The sequence below is a fragment of the Anopheles marshallii genome, chromosome 2 (genome assembly GCF_943734725.1).
Source record: "Anopheles marshallii chromosome 2, idAnoMarsDA_429_01, whole genome shotgun sequence".
In the NCBI taxonomy this organism is placed as follows: Eukaryota; Metazoa; Arthropoda; class Insecta; order Diptera; family Culicidae; genus Anopheles; species Anopheles marshallii.
The window spans coordinates 74,144,749-74,171,444 of NC_071326.1; the positions used below are offsets into that span (position 1 = coordinate 74,144,749).

General features: G+C 43.6%; 1 protein-coding gene across 1 annotated transcript in view; it reads right to left on the reverse strand.

Moving 5' to 3' along the window:
- Positions 1 to 26,696, reverse strand: part of LOC128710387 (protein amalgam-like) — a 54,138-nt gene that overhangs the window by 9,055 nt on the left and 18,387 nt on the right. Inside the window, exon 2 of the mRNA XM_053805440.1 lies at positions 5,738 to 5,893. Coding sequence (XP_053661415.1) covers positions 5,738 to 5,893 — 156 coding nt within the window. The remainder of the gene's footprint in view (positions 1 to 5,737; positions 5,894 to 26,696) is intronic.

The following is a 26,696-nucleotide window of genomic DNA, read 5'->3' on the forward strand; positions in this document are numbered from 1 at the left end:
AATTGGATTGGAACTTTTACCATTAGCATACATCATCGTTGCAAATGTATAATTGAATAGTTTAATGTTAATGAGCGAATTAAAATGCACTTTCCTCTTTGTCTGTTCGTTAGGCGGTAGGGCCGCTGTAAGCCATCAGGCTCATTAGAACCGTGCGGGTACGCTTGCCGCATTTGGCCAATAAAGCAAGTACCGGGACTAAAGAAGTGATGCACAAAAAAAAAAAAACACACACACACAAAGACGATCAGCGCGCGATCCCACAGTTTGCTGGGCAGACATGCGATAATGAGTGAAGAAGACATTAACTCGGTGAAAATGAAGCTCATTTCAACCCGGTGGTACTGGCAACCGATGTCGAACGATACCGCTCGGGAACTCTATCGTTGTATCGTTTTGGTCCGAAAGGAAACTGTAGCATAAGCGCAAGATAGAATATCGCAAAAAAAATGTACGAGAACAACGAATCACATTCCAGCGAAAGGAAATGAAAATGGTCAGAAAAGAGCGAAGAGGAAAAATTGCAATCTTCGGTCGGAGTCGTGCGGTAAAGAATCATTTTGCCGTTTGGCAAATGAATTTAAAACTTAATTTAAAATCATCTCTTTCATGTTGCGCGATGCTGAGTACCCCAACTCGCACACATACACATATACACTCTCACACACACACAAATCTTCGCCCTTCCACTTTGCCACTCACTGAAGCATTATTCCGCATCCTGGCACACGCGAACAACGCGCTTGCAGATGATGGCCGGCAGTTCTGCAACCGAAATGGAAATAGGATTGCTAATTTCGCGAAAATTGCCAGCAGCAAGTGCACGGCCCGAACAAAACGGGCGATGCGGGCTGCGGGTCGACATGTTGAAAATGGCAGTAAGGCACGCGTGGCAGTAGTAATGCAAGGACGACCGACTGGGCTGCATTGGCATTTGGCACGAATTCGCAGTTTTGTTTCTGCGGTGCATGGTGTTTCGGTTCGGCAGCATAATAACAATGCCTTAGCCGCGTGTGGCAATTGGCTCTCGCTTTTGCACTGCCTTTTTTTTGTTAGTTTTTAGGATTCCACTCTCCGTCTCTTGCCGTACCGAAGGCAACTGCTCTTACATTTTGCCCGTCTACGGCAAACTGTGTTTTATCAAAAGGCGCGTTCATTGCGTTGTACTGCCGCCGGTTGTTTATTATGTCCGCTCGGTACAGTGCCGAGAAATGCCAACAACAAACATCAGCGCGGTGGAACGGTGCATGCTGGAACCAGGCCATCATGTTTGTGGAGCAAAAGTTTGGGATGCAAAAATTTAGCGCACACACAGACAGACGGAAAAGAATGTTTTACATGTGCGCTTGTTCTGCGAAGGCTTTGGACCGTAATTTGCATTATGTTATGTATTTACAAAGTAAAACCTAAGCTACGACGAGTAATGAGTGGGTAAAAGTTTTTAAATTAATAAATTGTTGGTATGGTTTTTCGAGTAGGTGCGTTACGGCCAGAAAGACTTTCGACGACGTTGACGTTTATAGTTGAGTGATTCGAGTGTACTAAGCGAGTCCTGATCGGATTATCGCGTGCGTAGCGTATTTTTATTTTAGCTTTAGTTCTGTTCTGTTCTGTTCTGTTCATTGTTTTAAAGTATCTGTCTCAGTTTTCATGTCCAATTTTGCTGTTTCCCTAGGTTCTCCTATTTCTTAAGAGTACGAACCAATTTGTTTGATGTCAAATAATAACCCATAAATACTTTACGGAAAGGATAAATACTTCACCTCCGAGTGTTGGATATGGATTACAGGGCTTTTAGTTGATTATCCCAAAATCAGAATAATAGTAATGACTGAAGACAGATCTCAGGAAAGGATGTTGGACCCATTGGACTCGAACAAAAAACGCTGCATATGTTTAATATGAATAAATCAACGAGATAGCGAAAATCATGAATGTGACGGGAGATAATAAGAAAGAAATCATTGTAGGGCAGGGAGCATAATAGTTATTGAGAGACTTCGCCTTCTTAAACATACAGCTCTCAGTGTGTTTTTTTAATCGTTTTGTGTAGATTATATTATTATTATTATGTAAGCTCTATAAAAATTGTAAGTTCCGAAAGGAAATTTGTACGATGCACCACGTGTATTTGAACAAGCCAATTTTCATCAAGAGCTTATCAAAACCCTGATAATAATGGACAAATGGATGTAGCATGTTTAGGTTTGTTCTAAGAATAATATGAAATTACATTTCATCCATTGCGTTAATATGGTTTTGCAGTTCCGAGTATGCCAATGACGCATTTTCGCAACAACACGGTGTATGTAGGCAACATAATATGTGCGATAAAATAATGGAAATGATGAAACCTCGTTGTACATGCTCCATAGCAGTACCGGGAGAAAATTAACTTCACCAAACCCACTGTAAATGGGCCGAACAATGGTGGAAAATCGTGAGCATGAGCAAAAAAAGTGGGAAAAAAATAGTAATGATTTGAACTGCAATTACAATTAGCTCGCGCATAGTACAATCAAACCAGAAGGCGAGACCGCGCACCGCGTTGGGGGTGTTGGGTGGAAACTGGTGCTTTTAAACTAAACACGGTTCCACAAAACAAAAAGCAGCCATTCTGGTGGGTTTGAGTGAATCGGGTGATGGGTGGTATGATTGGGCTTGATGTACCTATCCCCAAAAACTACTCCCAAACTCGTATTCAACAAAGAAAGGAAAAAAAAACTAGTGCGTTGATGAAGGTACATTGAAAATGCATTGAAATCGGGTCGGTGGGTGCCGTGATGGTGAAAACCACCAAAAGGGGCAGCTTGTTTGTTGCGCAGGACGTGCGTACGAATCGACCGAACCTTTTGTAGATGCCTGGGTTGAGCATATTTTCGATGCTCATTTGATTGCAGTGGGATCTATTTTACGGCTAGTGAATACCGATGGGACGGGGCGGTAGGATTAAATTTGAAATACCACCTAAACACACACTCTTACACACATACGAGTACACTCACATAGATGTATATAAATCGCATTCGTGCATTTTGTGGCAGTGCACTGTTGGCATTTTGGAACAAATCTCGGGATAAAATATTCGCTTTGTGGAGAATTTTTTTTATGATAAATTGTGTTATAATATTAAGATAAGATTTTAGATTACAAATTAATCTAATTTATTTTGCCATTCAAGAGAATTATTAAAAAAAAACCGAATGTTTGATTTCCTACTGAAGAAAGATTTTAATCTCAAATTAGTTCTGAACGCTGCAAAACAAGAATTATGGAGGCGCCCAGTAGATTGTACAAATAAAAAACACTAACAAACAATGTAAAAATTTTAAAAGCAAACCAGTTTAAGCAGATGGTTAATGTCAGAAATATTAGTATAAGAGTTAGTAAAAGAGAAATATTACAAGTATAATGGAAGATCAAAATAAAAGACATCCATAGTGGTTAGTGGCGCTTTGAAACGGCTTCATATTTCAGACAAATTGTTACAAATTGCATAGCAGTCCTACGTGTTCAGTGCTTACGGAAGTTCTAACCCTTTCCAAAAACCCTTCCAAATACAAACAAAATTGTATATAGGATAATAACTTTCAAGCTACAACAGATTTATAAATTTTTCAAAACTTTAACTTTGACAGTTTTTTATTAATTTTCTAGAGGTTTTGGCCTCTAGAGGAGAGCCTATAGACTGACATTCGCCTCGTATCTTTGACAGCTGCTCAAAGTTGAAAAATTTAAAACAAATGGAAAATAAAACAATTGAATAAGGAAAATAGAAAAGTTTGAGACGTGCATATCTTTCATTTCGAGAACTACTAAGCTGGTTTGTTCCATTGTTAAACTTGTTTCTGGAGATAAAAAAAGTTTTGGACTTCAAAACCTTTTCGCTACTACCCACTGTGCAGTATGCAGCTGTGGGTCCTCGTAAAACACCCCCAACAACAGTACGGCAGAGGCTTACGCCACCGGATTGGGTTCATTTATTTGCCGTTCGATTGCAGTGGGATGCATCCACGTGCATCAGCACGTGGTGTGTGGCAAGGGTAGTGTGCCTGCTTGTGTCCAAAGCCCACTGTTAGATGGATGAATTCGGTTTGGACATACGAATGTTCGAACAGTGTAAAGGTATGCATTCTGATGCCGCACGATCGTGCCGGTGTTCCAGGTGGAAATAATTTATACAACCACGCACACACACACACACTTACACAAGCGTACCGGAGGATGAAGCGAGCGAATTTAACACCCCACTTCACCAACCCTCATCGCACGGCAGGGTGGCATAGTGAGCAATTGCAGCGCTGAGTGTCGGAGGGTTCATTTTTCGGTGCAGGTACACGTGAAAAACAAAATGGCTAATAAGTGTGCGCAATAAGTGAGCGTGAAAGTCCATTACGAATCTGATCTGGCGAAGCGGTGAGGTAAAGGAAGTGAAAAATTAATTATCATGCTATTTGATTTAGTAAATGCGTGTATATTTTTACGCATCGTCTGCGGCAATCGGCCGGTGCAGCAAATGAGCTACATCCGGGCATGGGGAACGATGATTCAATTAAAATAACAACTTAAACGCACGTACCAAATGTGCTCCCGGTGGTGCATTTAGTTGCGTTTGCTGGAACAGAAAATCGGGTTTTTATTCCATCCCATTGCCCGGAAGCACCGATTTGAACCGGAGCGCATAATGTGGCATAATGCAACAGGTGAGGTTAGCTTTTTTTTGTTCGTTGCTGCTGATAAATATTTCCTCGCTTTGTCGATCCAATAAAAAAAAAATACACTGATAAATTAGATATGTTTTTTTTTTTACTAAAACACGTTCTTTAAATTGGATTGCGCTCAATTATCAATTCCATTAAAATAATGCTGTGTGAGCTGATGGCTCTCGATCTCCCTTTAATCAGCATGATGGTTATGCGGCGCCGGGTTATGTTGTCTGGTGAATTTAATTTCCTAAATAACAGGCAAATCACAAAGATTCCTTGTAATCGCCTTCCCAGGCGTGTAATTCTTCAATCCATTTTACCCATGCCGCTCCCCGAACATAATCATGTAGATTGATGGGATCCTGTAATCGGCCAGATTAGACGACATAGCATGATTTCGGGCGAAGGAATGTGTCTTGCTCGGGCGAACCAGGTAAGCAGCAACTAACCGGGATAAACTTCGAGCATAGCAAACCTTCAACCTGCCTTTCAAGCCACATGTCGAGAACATTTCCCTCTGCCTGGGAAATCCAACAGTTTTAGAAATGTTTCCACTTGTTCATTTCCACGTGCCCCACCTGCACAAAACCACCATACTTCCCAGAGACCTTTCTGGGGGAGTTTAAAGTGAATCAAAACTGGAACAAAAAAGAGTAACGAGCTTAACAAGATGAGAACGGTAACCAATTTCAACATGATACGTACATTCTAGCTTGGTACGATTTATTTGAATGTGTCTTTCGGTACGGCAAAGAAAGTTCCTTACCCACACACCGGTACATAAAAAAACCCCTCAGTACACCTTAGCTTAGTGTGTCCCTCGGGCGGGTTTTCATTCTATCTGTCAGAAGAGTCCAACGCCAAAGACAAGCAAGGGCGAAATTGTTGAAACTCCGGGTTTTTCAACCTATTTTAGCTTACCCAAATACCTGAACGGAGATGCTTTTCAACATGAACAGAGATGAAACTGCCTCGGGAAGCGTTTGGAAAACACACACAAAAAAAAGAAAGAAAACACGACGGGAACTCACCTAGATTTTCCACCTCGCAGGGAAGCGTAATCGTATCGCCAATGACGGCACGGACCGACTGCGACCGGGAGGTGAACTTCGGCTGCACCATCGGCGGACTGTCGATAAAGTCCGGATCTAGCAGCGGATCGGACAGACTGTTTCCGAATGAAGTGCCTGAAATGAAACATAAAACACAGAGAGGAAGTCAGTACAGTTTCGGGCGGAAAAATTGGGCAAAAATTGCATCAGTGCCCTATAATCGATCACCGTTTCCACTGGCGACCGGGTGATCCGTACGATTGGGGCTCAGTGTTTCGGTGGCAGTGATGTTCTAATTAAAATTGAATGCGTCACGTTTTGTGTGCGAAGCGAACCGGTTCGGAATAAAGCGTGGGTGAGCTACAGCGCAAAAAAAAAGGGAACCGCCCGACGGTACTTGCTGTTACGGTGTACGCCAAGGTGAGCATGATACCTCCGGCATGCTGTCGTATCGGCGTGGCTGCGTGATAAGTCAAGTAGTGACAGGTTTCAGATACTGCGATTCTGTCGAAGGATTCGAAACATTCAACGGAGTTGAATTGGGGAGAATGAATCGGTACGTGATTTTATTTGTGAAACAGAATTAAGGTAACGTGCACCGGTGGATGATTCGACAAGTCGACAGATTTAAACCCTTTTCAAGCGATTTTTTGCTATCATTGGTGTTGATCGATCCCAGGGAATGTTTGTCTTCGGTGCATGAAATAGATCGTGGCCTATTTTTAGAAGTCTCACTGTAAGTAATGTTCCAGGTCATTGTTCTATTGATTTCCAGGTCAAATTAGAATTCAATATTCAAGAAGTCTTTTAGTATACATTATTCTTTAAACCTATGTAATACCCGGGGAGCTATGGTACTTCCTTTTATTGCATCCTAAAATAAACAGTAACCAACCGGAAAGTAGTTGGCACCAATTTTATTGATGAAGAGTAATGGCATTGCAGCATTGTAGGAACGTTCCTTCTTTATGTCCAAAAACCGTCGTATCAGTATATTCGTGATAATCTATTTTCAGCGCCGAATGTCATGTACCCCAAAAATGTGTAGCCCAATGTACCAACACGGTAGGACGGTCAATTCTCGGTGCGCTGCAACGTACCGAACAGTTTCAGCGAGCTCGGAGCTCGATGCTCGTTAAAATCGACATAGCCTGCCTTTCGGTGAGACACTGTGAAACAATCTTCCTACCATTCCCCAATTGGGCGACCATGCGCCGCATTCGTACCGGAGTTCTTTCATGGAGTCGTAGCACCGTAGCGTGTGTCCGTGTTGGCGACGGTCACCAAAGCCACCAAACCACGTAGGGTGAAGTTAATTGGCACTAGTTTGGTCGCACGGCAAATATAAAAGTGAAGTCCGATCCGATCCCCGTTTGTCACACGTTCACCATGTTCACCGCCCAACCATGGCACAGTACCACCGAGACGCGCGCGCTTGTTTCACCCCGTGCTGCCGATCACGGTCCAAGTACCGAGTGCATGTGGAAGCCGGTTAGTTTGTCAATATTTGAACGCTGATGATGTTTAACTTCGTTTCGCTGGTGTGGAGCATTTCTCAAAAACCTTACCCGGCGCATAAATAGCTGCGAGCGTGCAAAACGGGAAAATCGTTCACATTCACGCAACTACCCACGATATCAACCCACGGAACAGTTCGATCTGCCGGTGTGTACGTTCGGAACCGTTTCGCGGCTATGAAATGAGTTGGCGAAAGGGAGAGAGATGGTTGGGTCGCCGTTTTTGCGCTTGTAATATCGCGCCAAACGGTGGAGGCATTCGTGAGATCTGTGCGGGATTTTTTTTAGGAAGTACTCGCCACGATTCCGAAGGACTACGGACTAAAAAACGTTCGATTTTCCACTCTGAAGCAAGCAGAGTTTTCCGCTAACTTACTGTTCCGAGAAAAAGCACCCTTCCAAACGTTGACACGATCGATTGACGTGAGAAGTTAGCGCTAATTCACCGAAACGTAGGCCAAATTTTTCAATCAAATAATTCACGAGTGTTCCACTGCACTGTCGGCGTTCGACACCGAGTTCCCACCACGGTGGGTGCCTTCCAATCGGACGATTTGTGTCACGGAGCGTAGGAAGAGAAGCGGCGCACCGAACTACTATTTGACATCGAATTCAATTTTCTAGTTCTGCCTTCGCTCTCTTTTTCGCTGAAACTATTTTGCACTCTTCTTGGCCCACATTTTCCAGCGATGGAACACGATTCCGTGTACTGGCATGATGGCGGTGTGTTTGCGTGTCGTCGCACAAAGCGTTCGTCGTCCGTACAAAGCAGGGTGCATTATTTGTAAGCGTTTTACGGTGGGTGAATAGGAACGATCCAACAAGCGGTTGGACGGGTTAGTGGTGGTGCACGGAAGTGGTTGAATGCCATTTTAAAATGTTTCATTTCATTTTATTCCGCCACGCGCTTTTGATGGCCACTTTGATGGTGGTAGTGGGGCCGAGTGAGCCACGCGACTCTCTGTTAATTCTTTTCCACTTTTCGCCCTTTTTTAGTGCTTGGCAATCGCAAACGGGGACCATTTCCGGTTGAAATGGTTTCTCTCTCGCTCTCGGCTTGCCCCATGCTAAAAAGTGCGCCAACGTTCAATAAAAAAACGGGGACCAAGAAAAAAGTGTCACAAAAATTTGATTCAATTCCATATCGACTATTTGCCACCGACGCCCACTTATCGTAGCAGGAAAACGAGCTGCACGAGTTCGGGATACATTCAGCATTGTGAGTACGAGAACGAGTGGGAATAGCGGACAGTGTGAATCATGAAATGGGCAGCAAAGATGAGGCACTTAATAATACAAAATGGCAATTTTCCGTCTACCATTGCAATCAGGTTTGATGTTCGTTTGCTGATGATAGGAAATTTTACTTTTACCGTCGGTGGAACGTTTGCATCTTCCCGCGTGACGTGCTATGATGAATTTCTTTGTGTTATGTTCCATTCAAAATGGAGCAGCATAATTGAAGTTAGAAAGGGAATTTAATTTCTTCTGTTGAATGATAACAATATTGCAGTACGTTCTGGAATGGGCAAAGTATGGCTGGTTTTTGGATGTGCGTCTTGAGTAAGTTTTGCTGTTCTTAATTTGAATTAATGATCTTCCAAGATTCCAATTTTCTCGGGTATTAAAATCCTTCTATATTTTAGATTAAAAAAGAGATACTAGGGCAAGTGACGCAATAAACTGTTAGCAATAAGCTCCATTGATTACTGTATAACGAGTTAATTTTTGGTAATATTGTTGCAGTATCTTTCAAATCCAGAAGTTTGAAGAACAGGGGTTAGTGTTGCGTCCTTAGCGATAGAGCCACCTTCTTCACTCCGCTTAACTAAATGAAAAGGGCTCAGAATTCCACTATATATTACTTTACATCTATATTACTTTACATTTTATAACAGTTTGAAATGACTAAACTTTATATTTTACGAATGAGCACGTACGTCAACGTAACACATTAGTTTTTGTCCGTCGGAAAGAAATGGACATATTTAAGCATCGAGCAATATGCCTTGGGAATTAGTTTGTGTAGTTTGCCGGTATGGTTGGAGGTTAGCCAGAACGAGAGAGCATACTATTCTTATTGGTTTAGAGCGTTCAACGCGCTCTTTGGAGCGTAATTCGCTCAGAGCGACGTTATCTGGCGCTCTGCGAAGTGAACTAAAGCGGTTCGATCCGCTCATTAGAAAGATCACTTTTGACATGTTTCAAGAACTTCTTCTGAAATGTTCCAGACCTCCTTTTCAAATATTTTAAGCCCACATCTCTATTCCCGTCTGATTCATTCAAACTTTTTTCTTAAACATTGACAACAATTCTGAGCTCTCGGGAGACAGCTTAATGCTATCAGTTCAGGAGATAGATACGCTAGTAGTCTTTCTTGCAGTCAATATGGCTTAATGTTCAATATTTTGACTAGCTTGCGGTTAACAAAATTGTTTTGGATGAAGTTCGCCATTGCTACCAATTTGATTAACCTCAAAGCGAATAGCAGAAGCATGTCGTTTCGCATCTTCTCGGCATCTCCCCAAACTCCAGAAAGCATGATTCGACAAGTTGCCCAATACTTCTTCGAGATTGTTTTCTAGTTATTCAACAATACCAAACAACAACTTCTCAAATTACTCCCTACATATAAGCTTGAACATGGGAAAGCTCGTCGAACAATATCAATGTTCTGGATATCAACATCGTAAAACCAGGTCAGCAACAAAATGAAGACAAGATGTGTCTCGTCGTATAAAAGTACCATCTCTACTAGGTGGCTAGACTAGAGTGTTTGGTTTAATAGCATATGGACAAGACTAAACTGTAATCAAGCAAAGCAACAACAAAAAAAAGAGTCTTCAACCATCCTGCCCGAATGATGCTGAATCGGGACAAAAGAAAGCAAACAAGATTTTTCATTTTGTCGTTAAAGGCTCGCAAAGAAAAAAGAATTATCCTCCCTTTCCCGGTAAAACCAGAAAGAGCAAACGGGTACACCCTCCTCCCCAACACAGCAAACTGCATCCACTGCTGGTTGATCAAGGGTTCGGCTGCAACGCCCGATCCTGAAACTGAATTTCGCAGCTGGATGGTTTGATTTGGCTGATTCTAAATTCTACACATTCACCGGTTGTGTGCCATGTGTGCTTTCAGCCTTCAAAGAGTAGCCAAACGGTGCGCAAACAACACACCGGGCAACGGCACAGTGCAGTGTGCTCCGGTTCAACTGCCCCATACCCTTGCCGAACCGAATGCAAACGGTTGCAGAAAACGCAGCTTTCACAAAAAAGGTCCGTGACACCTGGAAAAAAGCTCCGTCCGAAGTGCAAGCTCACAGTGGTTTGCAGTGGTTCTTCGGGCGTTAAATTGTGCTGCACTCGATGGGGGACTTTGTTTACCTGCCACCGCTCTCTCGTCCAATTTCCATCAAACCACCCGAACCATGCTTCCTTGATCAACTGCCGGGGTTTTCCATAATATGTGCTGGGTGTGAAATAAATTGAAAAACCTTTCCGCATGCATTAAGCTCGGTGCTATCAATTTGAACAACATAATATTTTACTCGTCCAACCCGGCGAAGGTTTGTGTTTTTTGTTTCCCCCTTGGTGAAGCAAGTCCCACCACCGATCGGGGCGGCCCCCAGAAAACACAAGGCCCCGTGCTGTACACGTTGGGCTATAAATATTTCCATTATCACACTCGACTCGATTCGAAATTGAGGAAAAGCAAATGGAGTAAAATGGGTGGGTGGAGGGAGTGGGTGGTGGTGTGAGGGTGGTGGGTGGAGAGGGAGTTAGACTTTCGATACTTCGACAGAGCAACATCGAAACCAACATAATCACGCGAAGGTTAGAAGGCTTCGTTTTCTCACCGTGGCGAAGGTTGTTCGATTCTTTCATTTCCTGCTCTTAGCACCCTATTGCGTGCCTCCAGTGCCCAAGTTAACCAAACAAGGCGGACGAAAATTGAGTGCTTGATTGTGTTGGTTTGTCTTTTCCTGTTAAATTATTTAAATGTTAATTTCGCTGGTTATAACTTCGGCTTCGATTGTGAAAGCGTGACAATCGGAACAACTGTTTCCATACCTTTGCGCTGCTGGCTCCATTCGCCTCCAAGTGGCTTTCTGAATCGGGTGGGAAAATTCCGTTGCTCTCTCGCCACTCCCAGCACCACCTTAAAGTGTCCCCGTTTAATCGAGAAAATAAAACCCATCCAAACACTGAGCGGAACCATTTTTCGATTTCCTTTTCGCCCGGTATCGTAACGTATGCTGACGTACGTTTCTGTCATGGCATATGCTGCTGCTGTGGAAAAGTTTTGTGTTCCGTGCGTATTTCTTCCATTGTGCAGTGTAGCAACGACACACACACACACACACACACGATTGAATTGATTAACCATTTGCCCCGCATTGAGTGCGGGGCTTTTGTTATAATTTTTGGTTCTATTGGTGCCACTGCGCAGCTTTGTTTGCGCGTCCGTACACAGCGTACAGCGCTCCGGCCAGTACCGAGGTGGGTTAATTAAATATTGAAATTAATATTTATATTCAATAATGAATAAATTTTTATTATGCACGCACGCACGCACACCAAACAAGTTTTGCACCGGCCGAGCACCCGAGGTTTATGGAAAACAAACATCCCCAGTCCGGTGGGAAATGTTGCTTCAAATTTATTGCCACTTCATGGAAACTGGGTCGAGCGCATTTTCCGGTCGAATTATCCGCGCGCGTTTACATGCGTGTTTTGGTTGGGTTGGGCAGGCGGGAAGTGGGAGTTGCGGGGAGGGGGCCAGTTGTGATGGTTTGACACCCGGCAGTTCCGGTGAGCAAGATTTATTTGCCGTATAATAGGGTTGCCGATGAAATCGCTCGATTTTACATGAAATGAAAACAGGTACCAGGGAATACATCGATTCATAACAATTGATGTTTGTTAATATGAGCGAGAGGGTTACCGTGTTAACGAATCAGTTCCATGAGGTACTTGTGGAGATTAAATCTTATTCTATTGAGGTGATGAGATTTAATGATTGATAGTTATTCCAAAAACCTTGTGCCAGATCACTAATGGTTACTGATTGATAGTTAGAACAGCCGGATCATCAGCTCAGCTTTCCAGACAAGTTGGGAGTTTTGACTATTTTTCTTCATCCTCGGCTACACGCAATCAACGAGCGCGCTGTAGTATTCGACACCTTGTGCCGAATAGGCTACTCTGCTCATGAACATTATTTTGCGAACGTCATTGTTACGTTGTAGCCACGATCTTTGGGATAGCGTTGAAATATCTGCTCCAGCTCATGTTTCAAGCTCCATGTTAACTCTGTTGGGCAAGTCACTCCTTCTATGTCTGGAGTAGACTAATCTAGCAGTTGGAATCGTAGGAGTTTTTGTGGAACATAGCTTACTCGCATGATTCCCAAAAACAATGTGCCTCCGGATTTAACTGCTTAGATATCAAGATTGAAAAATTTCTCTTACATCTCAGGATAGTTGCTGAATAACATCTCCTATGGCTATGGTGATTAACACACAAAAGAGTAAATTCTATTGTCTAAGAACTCTTAAACGCCTTCATAGCCACACATACATCTTCATAGCCACACAAGCATTCCAATCTGTATGTGGTGTTCGAAGTACTACTGATCTGCTGCAATGTGACAATGTGTTCAATGCTGGACCTTTCGTACCAAAAAACCAGCTTCAGGCGAAATGAGTAGCAAGAGATACAAATCTGCATTAAAAAAATCAGGAAATTTCGAAAAGGTTTTCGCTAAGTCCAGGTTGTTACCGTTCATTTATAGTGAGTATATTTTATTAGTTTCCTTAGCATTAGCAAATCTTTAGCTTTAGCCGGCGCATCTTAACGATTTCTGTTACCATTCTTCAACAATGCTAGTTGGCTTGCTTAATTTAACCTGTTTGATGACCTTTATGACATCGAAATTTCCGTCCGTTCCGTTCTGATATCCACGGAAGATGTATAACATGGAATGCATTGTTAATGAAGCGTCGAAATCTTCGCCCTTTGTTCGCTTGTGCAAATATTCCTCAATTAATATCCAAAGCTTTAGATAAACGAAGGCCAAGAGTAGATGTTTTAGCAACCACATAAAATAAGCCATAAGACGTCTATTTCCTGACACGAACCTGCACGAACCATTCTGCGAAATCGATAATGCAGTGGTGAATAGTTTCCATTAGTGCCGTAGTAAATGGTAAAATGTTCATAATCGAAAACAGTGGCAATTTGATACGGAACCGTCATTCCGGTAGCCGATCGCATCAGGCAGTGTGTGATGAGCTATCTACCGACCAACGGAAAATGGTAGCCGTGCCAGTGCGATATTGAAGGGGCAGCATTCGATAGACTGATTATTCTGCAAAGTGTGTGGCTTGATAGTGCATCCCGTACCGAAATACGTTGGGCTGTGTACGTGTATGGGGAAATATTATTCCATCCATCGCTGCCATATCGGTCCGTTGCTCGTGGTTGCGAGATTGAATCCCGGCACATTGTGGCCCGACGGTACGGCTTCCAGCACTGACGAGAAATGTTAAACTTCCTTCACTATCCATTCCATCAGAACAGAAAACGGTACCGAAGCGGCGCCATTGCCCCGAAGCGTTCTGGAATGATGGCCGAGAGGCGTGAGATACTTTCTACCGACGAATGGCGAATCGTCGTAACACGGTAGTCTTTACACACTTGAAGATACTTCCAGCGCTGTATTGCGGGAGGACGGCGACGGTAAGAGAATTTTAGTAATTCGATGTGCTTGCCGGTCGTATTCGTTACGCCGTGCATTCGGGGGGGTAAAAACTGTTTGGCCAGGCTGGTAGCAAACGATGGAACATGAGCCAAACAAAACCCCGGTCCGGGCGAAAAGAACTGAAAGAAGGCAGTAGCAGCAGCAGCTGCCTGTTCCGTTGCTCGGCGTGAAATGTAATCCTTTTATTTTGTAAATATTTGCACAACACGTGATTCTCATTTCTTGCTGAAATTCTTCAAATTTTACCAACACGTCAGTGGGACGATGATGATGAAGGCCACCATTACGTGGAACTTGCCGTGGGTTGTGTTACGGTGGAGGCTGTGCCATGTTTTTTTTTTGTGTGTGTGCGTTCGTTGTTGTTCTGACTGTTGCCTGTTCGAATGCCGTTGTCGTGTCGTGAAATTTCTTTCGGTATTTTAGGCAACCGGCTTACGCAACCCGATTGTCGCAAGACAAACAAACAGTTTTCCCCCAAACATAGCGCTCGCCCGGTGTGGATGATTTTTACAAGCTTAGCGACTTAGTGCAAGTTTGCCTGGTTGCTGGTAGGTAGTTGTTGGAAAAAGGGCAAAGGCACGCGTTAGAATTCCTGGGGTGTTTCAATCCACGCATCCCTGAAGGGTAAACCCGTGTGACATGGTGACGACTAGCATGACTCAACCGCAGATGTGTTGCGACGCGATTATGGGCGAGGATTGCAGGAAGGATTCGTTTTTTTTTTTTCATTAGCTTTATTTCTTTAGGCGGACAGCGTACTTTCACGCACGCAGGGTCACAGGTTGGGAAAATGACAATTAGTCGTAAAACACCCGTTTGCGTACACCGCCAGAAAGGATCACAGCACGCCAGGTCTTGTCGCAGTGGTGCTGAGCATGCGAGACCCCTTTTGCGCCTAAATTGCCGCAATGAGAAAAATCGTAATACAGCTTAGGCTGAATTTATCCTCAATCTCGTTAACCCTAACATGACCAGCGAGGGACGGTCCGCGCATAGATAGCTGAAAAGTGGACCAGGTGTACCAATCAGCAAGTTTGACGCGAGAGGGTCAAAATAACCTTTTAGAAGCGACAGTGGCAATCACTCATGCCGTGGGGTACACGCTGTAAATAAATTTGCACCGAGCAAACATTTATCTTCAATTAAAATACCTTCCGGTTTGCAAAGGTTCGGTGTTCGATGGTTTTTCCCTCAGAGGCTGATTTTCCGTTCAATCGTTGGCGTGCACGTAGCGAGTTACCGGTTGGCGGCCCCTACCGGTAAGTGTGCGAAATGACCCGAGCGAGATCAAAATTGACAGCATGATTGTTACGGTGCACGCGAACATTCAATTAGTGCTTCGGTTGAGGCCCCCGTATCGACAAAGTGGGGCCCCATTTTAAAAGGGTCGATTGTCGGAGGTTTTGTTTTGTTGTGTTGGAAATAAGTCAAAGGAAGGCATAGAATTAGCAGCTTCACAAGAAGTGACATGGTGGACTAATTTCAATTGTTTTTTTTTTTTATATTCTACAAATGTTCAGTGAAAAGTGTGATAGAAATTAGAACTTCAAGGTGTTTTTTTTTTCAAATCCACATTAAAGTTTCGCGTTTCCTGCAGTCGGTGCTAGACAGTGATTTGTTTCAGCATCAAGAATAAAACAAAAGAGCGAACAGCTTTTTCCACAACATAAGCTCATTACATCTCACACAATAGATTGTCAATCTAGCTAAGTGAAAATAGAAATTTTACTCCCAGTTTTTTTTTGTCTTCACCCCAAGTTCACTCCAAACTTTTCTTCTGTTGCAGAAAATAGCTCGTACATTTTTTTTCTTTCGTCCCACACGTCCGGAACGCAAGAACCATCTGTGGGAGTGGAAAGAACCCGGAAGTTTATAGATTTGGTTCTTCGCCGCGTCACCGCGTTCATCAGGTGACGTTAATGATGACGAAAGCCTACAGGGCTTCGTGGGGCACCAAAATACAGCGCTGTCTTTCAACGTCACCCCAAAATGGCTGCCATTCGTCTGCCGTAAAGCCGTAAAGTTCTCGGAAGGCAGTGTGCGTCTCAGAAGCGTGGAGGTGTATTGTATTCTCGTTCACCTTGCCCTGCATTTATGACATTGGGTAAAATTAATGATCTAAAGTGGCAGTGCTCACTCATTTGTGATCGTGGAACAGGCCTGCAGACTGTGCTGCTGTTGATGAAGTTATGCTATTAGTGAAAGTAAGATAATATTTAGTATAATTGTGGCATATGAGAGGGTCTGTACACTCTAATTAAAATATTTATCAGAACCGTCTCAGCGTTACAAGATGGAACCGTTCGTTAGTGTTAACGGATTAATTGTTGTTTGGAAACCATCTCAGTGATTGTTAGAGAAAAAAATCCGCCTGTCGTGGGTAATGGTTTTACCGATAATAAGGCTAAAGTTTCCACGCGTTACCCAAAGCCTGGTAAGATTGTGTTTCAGGGAAGAAATCCACGGAGCACACGGTACGGAAGGCGTGATGGGCAAATAATGATAGATTGTTTTGGTTCTCGTCTGGAAGGAAAAGCTCGCTTTTTTTGCTTGAGATCCTTCTTCGCCAGGCTTTATTATGAAGATAGCAGCAGGGCCTAAAGGTGAGGTGGCTCAGTGCGACTGTTGGATGGTGCCTCATCTACGTGAAGTGCGTCCCCTGTGTGCCAGGTTGACGGGGCCATTATCATGATTTAACCGGCGTTGATTCGAAGCGCTTGGCGAATTGGAGTAGAAAACCATGCCTACTCCCAGGGAACACTGGAACGATAGGCGCTAACGTCCCTGCGGGAGCTCCATTATATTGGCTTCGTACCTTTTCATAAATCATGTTCGAAATAAATGAGATGCCGGCGCTCGACGATTCCCCGATGAAGCGTACGCAGGGGTGGCGTATGGATGACAATTTTTATTCGTTATCTTTGCTGTCTTATTCTTCAAAAGCTCCCACAAGCTGCATGCAGTTCGCGTTAGCTAGCGTGTAAGAATGTCGCCTTGAGGCAAACGAAATATGTAAGAACCGGAACGGTCTCTTTTTGAAGCAGGTTCACGCCCGTTTTTTCCGCACAAAAACGCGCGACTAGCGCCTTCGGAAATTGATGGTGTTTGATTTGTTTGCTTGTTAGCAAGGGAGCAGGCATAGCAGAGAGTGTTTGTACTGTACACTGCACCGGTCCCCGGGATTCCGGGGCAACCGGTGAGTGTTTATCTGGCGGGCTGACTTTGGACAAACAACATTAGCACAACCGTACCGTACCACTTCCAACTGACGCGCACGGCACAATGTCACCGGCTGCGTCACTTCTGACGTCCGCATCAGTTAGCTGGGAGCAATTATCGCTACCGGGAACGATTGGTTTGCCAGAAAAAGCAAAAGGCAAAAACGACCCACAAACTCAACCTACACCCCCGGAAGACGGATGAACATTCCGGTGTCAATATTTGTTTTCGGCAGGAAGATAGTAGAAAGCGCGTTATAACACAAAACTTCGCGGTATCTCTCGGTCCAAGGACACAAGATAAAAAAGGATCGGAAAAATGACTTCCGGGTAAGGGAAGGGTATAAGGGTTAGGTTGGGAACGGAGCAATGAAATTAGATTTTCCTCCAACCGGTGAGGTTTGCGAAAATTCTCCCGCACAGAAAGGCTACAGATGAGTTTGGCCGACAGAATAATCGATATACCCGAAACTGCTGAGCGATTTGTGTGTTTTGTGCTTTGGTGGGTTCTGTAAAGTGCCATCTTTAAATTCCGATAGAGGAAGGAAAAAAGGGTCATCAAATGAATTTACGTTTGGGAAGTAAAAAATTCGTTATCAAGATTAGGCCGTACAATCAAACAGTTTTGTGTGTATTGATCAATTTTATGAAACTGTTGGGCGTCTGGTTTGTGATGCGCAAATGAATTTGATGTATTTTTAATGCTCTAATACTCGAAACACTCCTTTATTCAGCAGTGCGTGGTATGACTATACGTAAACTGCTTGGTATCATAAATACTCAAGGTTAAGAATTTTATGAAAATGAAGTAAGTTGAAAACTGGTGCTAAGGAGTTTGTTCAATTGATTCCCTATCGAAACTGCTAACGAAAATTTATTTTAACTGCAGAAGAGCGTCAGTCATATTTGGGTTTAACTTCATAGAACATCAACATTATGTAACCCAAATTTGACTTTTTTAATCTAGTGTAGGGCTTATAACTATGTCACAAACTGTAGCAACACAAAGTGTTGCAAGAAAAAAATTAACCACTTCTTTATAAAAATCGTGCGTTGTTGTTGTTTTTCGTAGAGGGTTGCTTTAAGCAACAACAGATAAATTTCAATCATACTTCAACCGTATGCGAAACATAACGTTTGCAATAAATTTTGATGATGATACGTATTCAGCCGTTTTAAATGATGGTACACAAACACAAATATCATTTGGGGCACATATCACGAAAAGGAATGGGGGGGGATGAAAACAAAAACAATAGGCCAAGGTTAAACAGTAGCAAATCTTTTGCCATAACTCCACCATATCCGGGAATGCCCGGGATTACAAGGTTTACTTTTATTTCCCATTCCAAAAACCGACCGCTTTGTGCCTTACCCGCGTGGCGTTTTGTGCCTGTGTAAAATTACCAAATGGTGTAGTTAATAAATTTATTTACTCACTTCCGGGTCATTAATTTCGGAGCGTAGCGAGCGGTAGCTGCTTTCATTTCGCCGTTCCACCGACACGCTAGGCAAGGCACGAAAAACTTGAACCGGGTGGGAAATTGGGAGTGAATTAAAAATTTACAACACCATATCAAACGGTTACCAAATGTCGCTGTTTGCCAGGTAACACTGGTGGAAAATGAGTATCGCTTGAAGGATCATACCCATGTGAGGATGAAAGCGTACCACGGCAGCGATACAGAGGATACAAAGGAACTGATACAACTGGGGCTTACATTGCCATCCTGTTTTCCCGGTACGCGGCCGCCCCAGGCCGGAAGCAACGGTATGCAACGAAGGCTTACAGAACGAACCATCATATTGTGGAAATAGAAGGAAAAGTTTCTTTCAGGTGTCCCGGTGCCATGGGAACACGGTGGGAGATTGAAGTTTCCCAGTGGCCCACTGACACAATGCTCCAGTGAACCAACCACGGGGAAAACTGCAACTCCGACACTCGATAACGATGATGTTGATGCCTCCGTACGGAAGCAGTCGGAAAACTCATCCTCACCGGCGCATAATCTCCTGTCGGGTTGTTGTGCAAAGGCGGAATGGAAAAACGCTGCCCGAAACTACCGAATGCAAAATGCAGTACGCAACATTGATATCGGGTGTAGGTCTGGGACACCAGCTAGGATCTGATTCTGTAATCCCTAATCCCGGGTACCCCAGAAGTTCAAATGACCGATGGGAAATTGGAAATCCCGCCGGCTTATGTACTTTTTATGCCGCTCGCATTTGCGCACCGACTAACGGGCTTTGTTCGGGCACACCCGAATTCCTCGATTCCTCCACCCGCCATCCATTCTCACCGAAGAAGTATCTCTTTTTCATGTGTCGTTTCGGTTCGCTTTTCGCTTTATCCTTCCGTACCACTAGCTCGCCCTTTGTCCAGATTGACGTTCGTATGGTAGGTGGCCCCGAAGCTCGTAAGCCTGTTGGAAGCGCGGGAAAATGTGGTGGAAAATGTGAAACAGCAGCTTTTGGCAGATAATCGATCAAAGTTCGGGAGGTTCGCAGTTTGGGGTGCTTTGGTTTATTGGGTTAGGCCTTTTTGTTTCATTTTGGGAGGGAAGGGAAGGGCTTTTTGCTTGTGTGTATGATTACGGATTGCGATGTACGTGTGCACACTGTTTGGAGTCTATTTTTCCTCGTTCGATCAGGTTTTTTTTTCACTCCCTGAAATGATTGGGACCGTCGGGCGTCGGTGGCTCGAACCAGTCAGTGGGTGGGTTAATTAATTTAGTTAAAGATACACAGACGTATCATTTCGATGGTGAAGGTATATGTGTGACATGACGCACCCGTGCTTCGGTAGGGTGGTCTCATTTTTCCTGAACGGTAAGACGGATCGAACGGTTCGATCGTAGCTAATCGAAGATGAAACCAGTGTGGCTTCATCGAATGTAGCACCGCTTTGAATTAGTGATTCCCGACCGGTCAGGGAATGCTAGTTGGCAGCCCGGTTGCTAACAAATGTTGGCGAGGTATTGATTGATGAATGAGCACGTATGAAAATGGACTCAACTCGTTATCGGAGCCTTTGTGGTTTTTTGATGGTTGAAGGGCTAATGTGGGTGTAATCAAATGTGAAATAATACTCTGTCAGAAGTAGATGGGTCAGGGTGCAGAAAAGCGCAATCTTTTACACGTGAAACTATTTTCATTCGAGTTCTTCGTCTATAATCGTCCATATTCCTTTAAACAAAGTGTTGTATTTAACGGACATTTGAAGAAGAACCATAAACATTATTAAAGAGCCATTTGCATCATGCGTCGACTCTATGATTGAAGTCTATTGAAAATGAATATCTAAAGATTCATTGATCTATTTTTTAAAATTTTATTTAAGTAAATCGAGAGAGACAAAGAGAGAGAAATATTCAGAGATACAGAAAGAAAAAGAGCAAAATTTTAATCTTTAGAGATATACGAATCCTTAGGGAATCGTTGGAGTTTCGTAGTTCCTCGGGGATTTATTCATTGTTATTGAAACATCAGTCTTTGGAATTATTGATTCTGATTTACGATTTATGAACTATCACAAAATTTATTAATTTTAAGCCAATCTTTTATCTTTAGCGATTTTTAAATCTTTAATGAATTATAATTTTATTCAGTATAACTGAAATTGTTCAAGAATTTTTCAGTTTTATCTGAGGCACCTTCAGAACACATGACGCTGATGGATTACACCGGTTGAAAAATTAGTCACTTTTTATTTCGCGCTCGTTTACTACTGCATCAATGTAGAGCATTTCTTGAATAAAATTTTCCAGCTCCGGTAAATGGAGAAAAGTACGAAATTTGTAAAGCAGCTTGTTGTCGGAACTGCGTCCGTAGTACATTGTTTAGCAAGATTATGTTGCAGCGGGAAGTTGCAGCAGTATATCAACCTGCAAGTGGCACTGCAAACGGTGGCCGCAATGAATGACAGCAAATTTACTGGCGCTGGTTACAATTTCCTACTAATTTTAGCTATAATGTCTCTTCTGAGTGCTTGTTTTCAGCAGGAGCCTAGCAATTAATTTCAGAAGTCGTACAAGACCGTATTCCCGTACTCGACCCGTTGGGGAAGACTGGCTTATGTTACGTTTTGTAACAGGTCCGGAAACAATGCTACCGCGGAAAAAGGGATGAAAAAGGGTTCCCCGCCCCCATTCGGATGAAATGCAGCCAACGCACTTGCAACAAATTGGACACCGATGGGGAACGAACGAAGCGCGGAGAAGCAGACGCCCATTGATGCAGCGAGTTCTTATAGCGAGCGTGCGAAGGTACGTGTTTGGCATCGTTTCTGTGTCGTTTCATCTGTGCCACAACTGTTGCACAGGCAGGCGTCGAATGCATTGCCAGCAGTGAAACCGGGCAGAGATTTCAATCCCGACAACATTGTACCGCTGTCGTTTGTTTAGGGAAGTGGATTTTCTTCGTTTACTGAATGTAAGATGACGAAGTGTGTTGGATGTGAGTAATGTACAGTGACACAAACACAAATCTAGACGACTATCAGTTGAACGGCAATTTGAACTTTATTGGGGGGTGTTTGATTTGCTAGGTAAAGTTTTTTTTAATGATATGTTTTACATTTTTTACATGTATGTTAGGTTAAATCAAATCCCATTCCCTCTCCAAAATAATGTTTTAGTTTTGTTGGATTAAAATTATTCATTTCTGACTAGTAGAGATTTTTTTTAAGTTGTTAAGTCATCTGATTCTTGTATTAATATCCCAGTTAAACGATAAGGATATTTGCCTCATCATAATGATATAGTGGATCTTGAAACTAAGCACAATCGAGCGGACTTCTGTCCAACAATGAATGATTGTCAAAATTTGTGTTTGAGTCACTGTATTCCAGTTCCAATTTCTTGTATTGTTGAAATTTGTTGAATTGTTTGTGACTGTAAGTATAGATTACTTACATAAACAGTTGAAAACATAATTTTGTGGAGCAGATTTCTAAACACTTTAATATCGGCAACAGCTTTAATGCTAAAGTTCGCGAATACACACTTCATGGAGCAAAACTCAAACGCTTTTATAACTTTTTACTCAAAATCAGCCTTCCTTTTTTCCCGAACACCGCTTCTACTCATTTTCTGTGCGAGGCGTAACAAAGGATTTTTATCGCCAATGATGTTCCTCCTACATCCGTAAAGTGTTTCATCCATTATGCTTCCCTCACTATCTCAACGGGTGCCAGTGCGCGCCGACTTTTGCACGTGTTCTTCTACGCGCGGAAGGAAATTATGCTACTTCTACCGAGCATAGGGTGAGACAACGGCACTCTGCCAATTGATGGGGAGGTGGGGGACATGGGAGAACGGGAGGGATAAATGGTGAATAGATTTTTTCTTCCTTGCATCCCTCGTAAATGGCTGCTCTTTCACACTGTTGGGTGCTGAGTCTCTTCCTTCGACGAGCGAACGACATGCCCCCTTAACGTGCGCCACGTTTTGTCTTTTCCACCTGCGCCAATGTTTTCGTTTGGGTCTTCCACCCCACCGAATGGCTGGTCGTGTCAGTCAACCCCGGGGTGTCTCAAACCCCGGTTCGCATCGCTTACCCGATCTAACACCAACAGCAGTGCCAGGAAGTTATTATCGGGCGTAGAGATTGCACTTACCCAGTGGCAGTGGCCGGCGTCTTGACGGGAGAAGTCGAGAAAGTGCATCATTATGCAGTACGCCAAAGGGGATGGGCAACGGGTGTGTGTGTGTGTCTGTGCAGCGATGTTACGCCCGGCACACTTTTGCCGACCCGAGTCGAGACATTCAAATGCGATTTGATGGTACCGGCACGAAGCCTCCGCTGGATGCCGTTGGATGAGATGCTTTGACACTTTCTATAATTGTGATTCAAAAATCAATATTCCGTAAATGGTTCGAAGCGAGCATACAACTTAGCATGTAAGAAATGTAAGGAATTCTTTTGGTCCTCTTTCTCTCGATTTGAATTGACTGTTGAATGGAATATTCCAATAGCTTGGGGAAAGATTGAATATTATATGCGTTGCTGATTTTTTTTGCGTTCGCTCTTCACCTTGCAGTGCAAATATTGGCCCATCTTTGCACCATCGATAGTTGGGCATAACCCGACGCAACGTTCCGTTGCCACTGGGGACCATATAAAAGTGAACGGCTTTTATCAACGACCATGCGGAAAATGTTCGTCATTCGAAACGGTGGAAACGCGACCAATGGGAGAACATTATCATCGTAGATGTTGCTTCAGCTCACCTACATGTGTGCGATTCCTCTTATCAATGTGAGTGCATTCCGACGCTGGGTACTGATTTTTTGTTGTTTGCCGTAGCACACCCGTACGTTACACCCTTTTTACTACCACAGTAAGAAGCGAAAGATTCCTGGTTGGTTTTATGGAGCCATTTTCACCCGTATCCTAGCGCCCGCGTGCGGATCCGCCAGAAATTCGCAACCGGTTTGTAAATTGTTCCCGTCGGTCGTTCGCGACTGTCATAAATTTGATGAGCCGAATGGGAGAATGGGATATGTAACCAAGCACAGGCAAAGGGTCGTTCCATCCGTGTGGTTTATTTTAGGTTTTTATTTCTCCCGAACGCTACTTTCGGAACGGAACGCTGAGTAGCCACCGGATTCATCATCAACCATCGGGTCGGGGACGTCAATCGATTGCAATGGTGCTGATGCTGTCATAACTGCTGGTGCTGGCTATGCTGGCGTGTAATGGCAACCAAAACTGGACAACGAGAATGTGAAACGAGAGTTTGGAAGCTTCAAAAAATGCTCCATTTCGTTAGCCCTACGTATCTACTCCGATTGGCCATTTATAAACACGATATTCCCACGGCCAAAGATCGGGTCTGAGGGAATCAGAAGAACGACCGATCCTTCTTTATTTAAATTAGATTTTATTCGTCGTTGATTTGATCGTTATCCTTCCCGTACGCCAGTCCGGCAAACGCGGTCCGGGTAAAGTAGGTGTTTGGGGTTTTTATTTTTCATCAGTCCCAGACGACGGTCGATGGACAGCTCCACGTTGGCCCGAAATCTGACGCTACCACCGTCCAAGAAACCGTACCCCAAGTGGATCGGAATTTGAAAAAAAAGTCAGCAATAAGGTGGAAACCATGGTGCAAATATAAAAATAGTAAAAGGAAGATACAAAAAAAAAACACACGCTTGACGTGGGTAGCATAAAAATCAAATTATTGTCCATGCCAGCCCAATGGTTCTCGATTTCGGGTTTGCTGGCGTAAAATGATATTTTTTTGTTGACGTTGGTTGGTTGCCTTTCTCGCTTCCTAGAAGAGCGCTGAAAATGATAGCTTAGCTGCGGTTCCAACGGATTCCCTGCTGGTTCCGGTGGTTATTTTTTTGGCGCACGATGCTGCTGCTGGACAAATGTGGCCCGATCGTAAATTCATTTAACATTTTTGAATGACGAAATCTGCAAAACGGGTTTCGTTTTTTTCCAATTTACGCTGCTTTATGGCGGCATCACGGTTACCGTGTTGATGTTGAGTTTTGTTTCACCGCATATAAAATGTATCAGGAAATAAAAACTGTTCTATTATGGATTCGTATAACGTTTCGGTGCCGACATAATGTGCACGCGTTAAATTGTACATCGGAATAATCATTTTAGTCGTTTCTCTTAATGTTGGAAATGTTTTAAGCTTATCCGGAGATATGTTTTGATATTAATGTTTATTATTTGTGGTTTTATCTTATAACATAAGATCTGCACACGTTTGTCGCTTACTTCAAAATGACAGTATAACAAATGCATTGAACAAGTTATACGATTTCATCATTCTATCTCATTCGCTGTCCCTCCTTTGCGCAAGATGGAGAAATTTGAATGGAGGCCGCTTATGGTCGAGCACCATCGTCTGCGAATCTGTTATTCCGACCTTTATGGCAGACGCATCAACGTGATCACTCCGTATCAAATAAGGGTCTACTTCGCGTCGCCTGTCCATATGGATGACCCAAAAGAACTTTACGGGCTAGGTCGTCCGGTGTCATTCTAATAACATGAGCAGCCCACCGGAATCTTGCGAGTCAAATACGGTGCACGATAGTGAATTCGTGATTGTTGCAACTCTTCCATTGTCCTTCATCCAAGGTGAGCCCAAAATTAAGTAGTTCAATAATCGTCGCAAACATCGTCGAGGCATTTCTAGAATCTATACATTTTTGGAGACGGGTTTTGTAAATCTTGAAGACATCACGGTAGGGGTTCATTAAGAAGTACTTAAGATCTACTAAAACATTTTCTCAGATGTCCTCAAACGAGTCTCAGTGCTTCTTATTAACAATGGAAACAATATGGTCGGTCCGTAGTTGTGACTAGGCGCCTCCATTGCGCCGTTTGAGGCGCAACTTTGTCTGATCTGAACTTTACTTTAGGGAATTATTTTGTAAGTAACCCCATTTCGAATATAACTCCAATTTATACCCCATTTTCAAAAATTGAGTAACCGTTTATGCCCCAGCACTACGAACGTTCCGACAGCGAACGAATTCAAAGATATTACTGATGGTTTGCATCGGTTTTATCGTTGAAATGCCGTCCTTGGTTGTGGCTAATAAGTAACCATGATTGATACAAAAGAAATGCAGCCACCTGGAGCGATCAGAAACCACAACAAAACCTTCAACATGATCGTGCATTTATTCTTCGATAAGAATGTTTTGCCATCCTTCTCCATTTGCGCTGGCACACGAGTTTTGTAAATCTATCATCATCACTCTCAGCATCAACTGGAAAAGCAGTGCTGACCGCATCAGTAGTATCGGTAAGCATCGTTATCGTCACTGTCATTGCCAGCCTGTACCGGGACGTAAAATATGGCCGCTTCCAGTTTGCTGCTGTTGCTGCCGGTACGGCTGCAACAGATGCCAACCGGTTACATGCGAGGGTGTGAGCCAAACAAAAAACGTCTCCCAGGACAGCCGCCGGATGTTGGGTTGGTGCCCTTCACGGGAGGGTGTATGAAGCAGCACGCTCCCATGCACTGAAACACACACACACACACTATGGCCGGTCGTTTGTTGACCATATCGCGTTAAGTGCAAACACCTACCGATCCATTCATCTTGTCCGAAGGACGCAAAAGTGTCCGATCTGCTCACGAGCGTGTCCTTCGGTGCTGGTGGAACCCATCACCGTGGGTAGAGCGGGTAGAATGTACCCTGGTTGACACATTGTCCGTTTGGCAAAACAAGCTGGCAAAATGAATGTTTGGGTGTCCGTTTTGTTGGCTACCGCTGTGCCGGGCTGCACGTACCCAAACGATCCAACCGGTTCCATACGCGGGAACGTTGTGGGGGCCGTACGTGTGTGAAACGGACCAGGCTGACAAGGTTCCGGTTTCGGAATGTGACAGCAGGAGACACGTTTTCTTTCTTCTCGTACACGAACGCAGTGCCTCGCAGCACGATGGTGTCAGTGCTCGTCAGG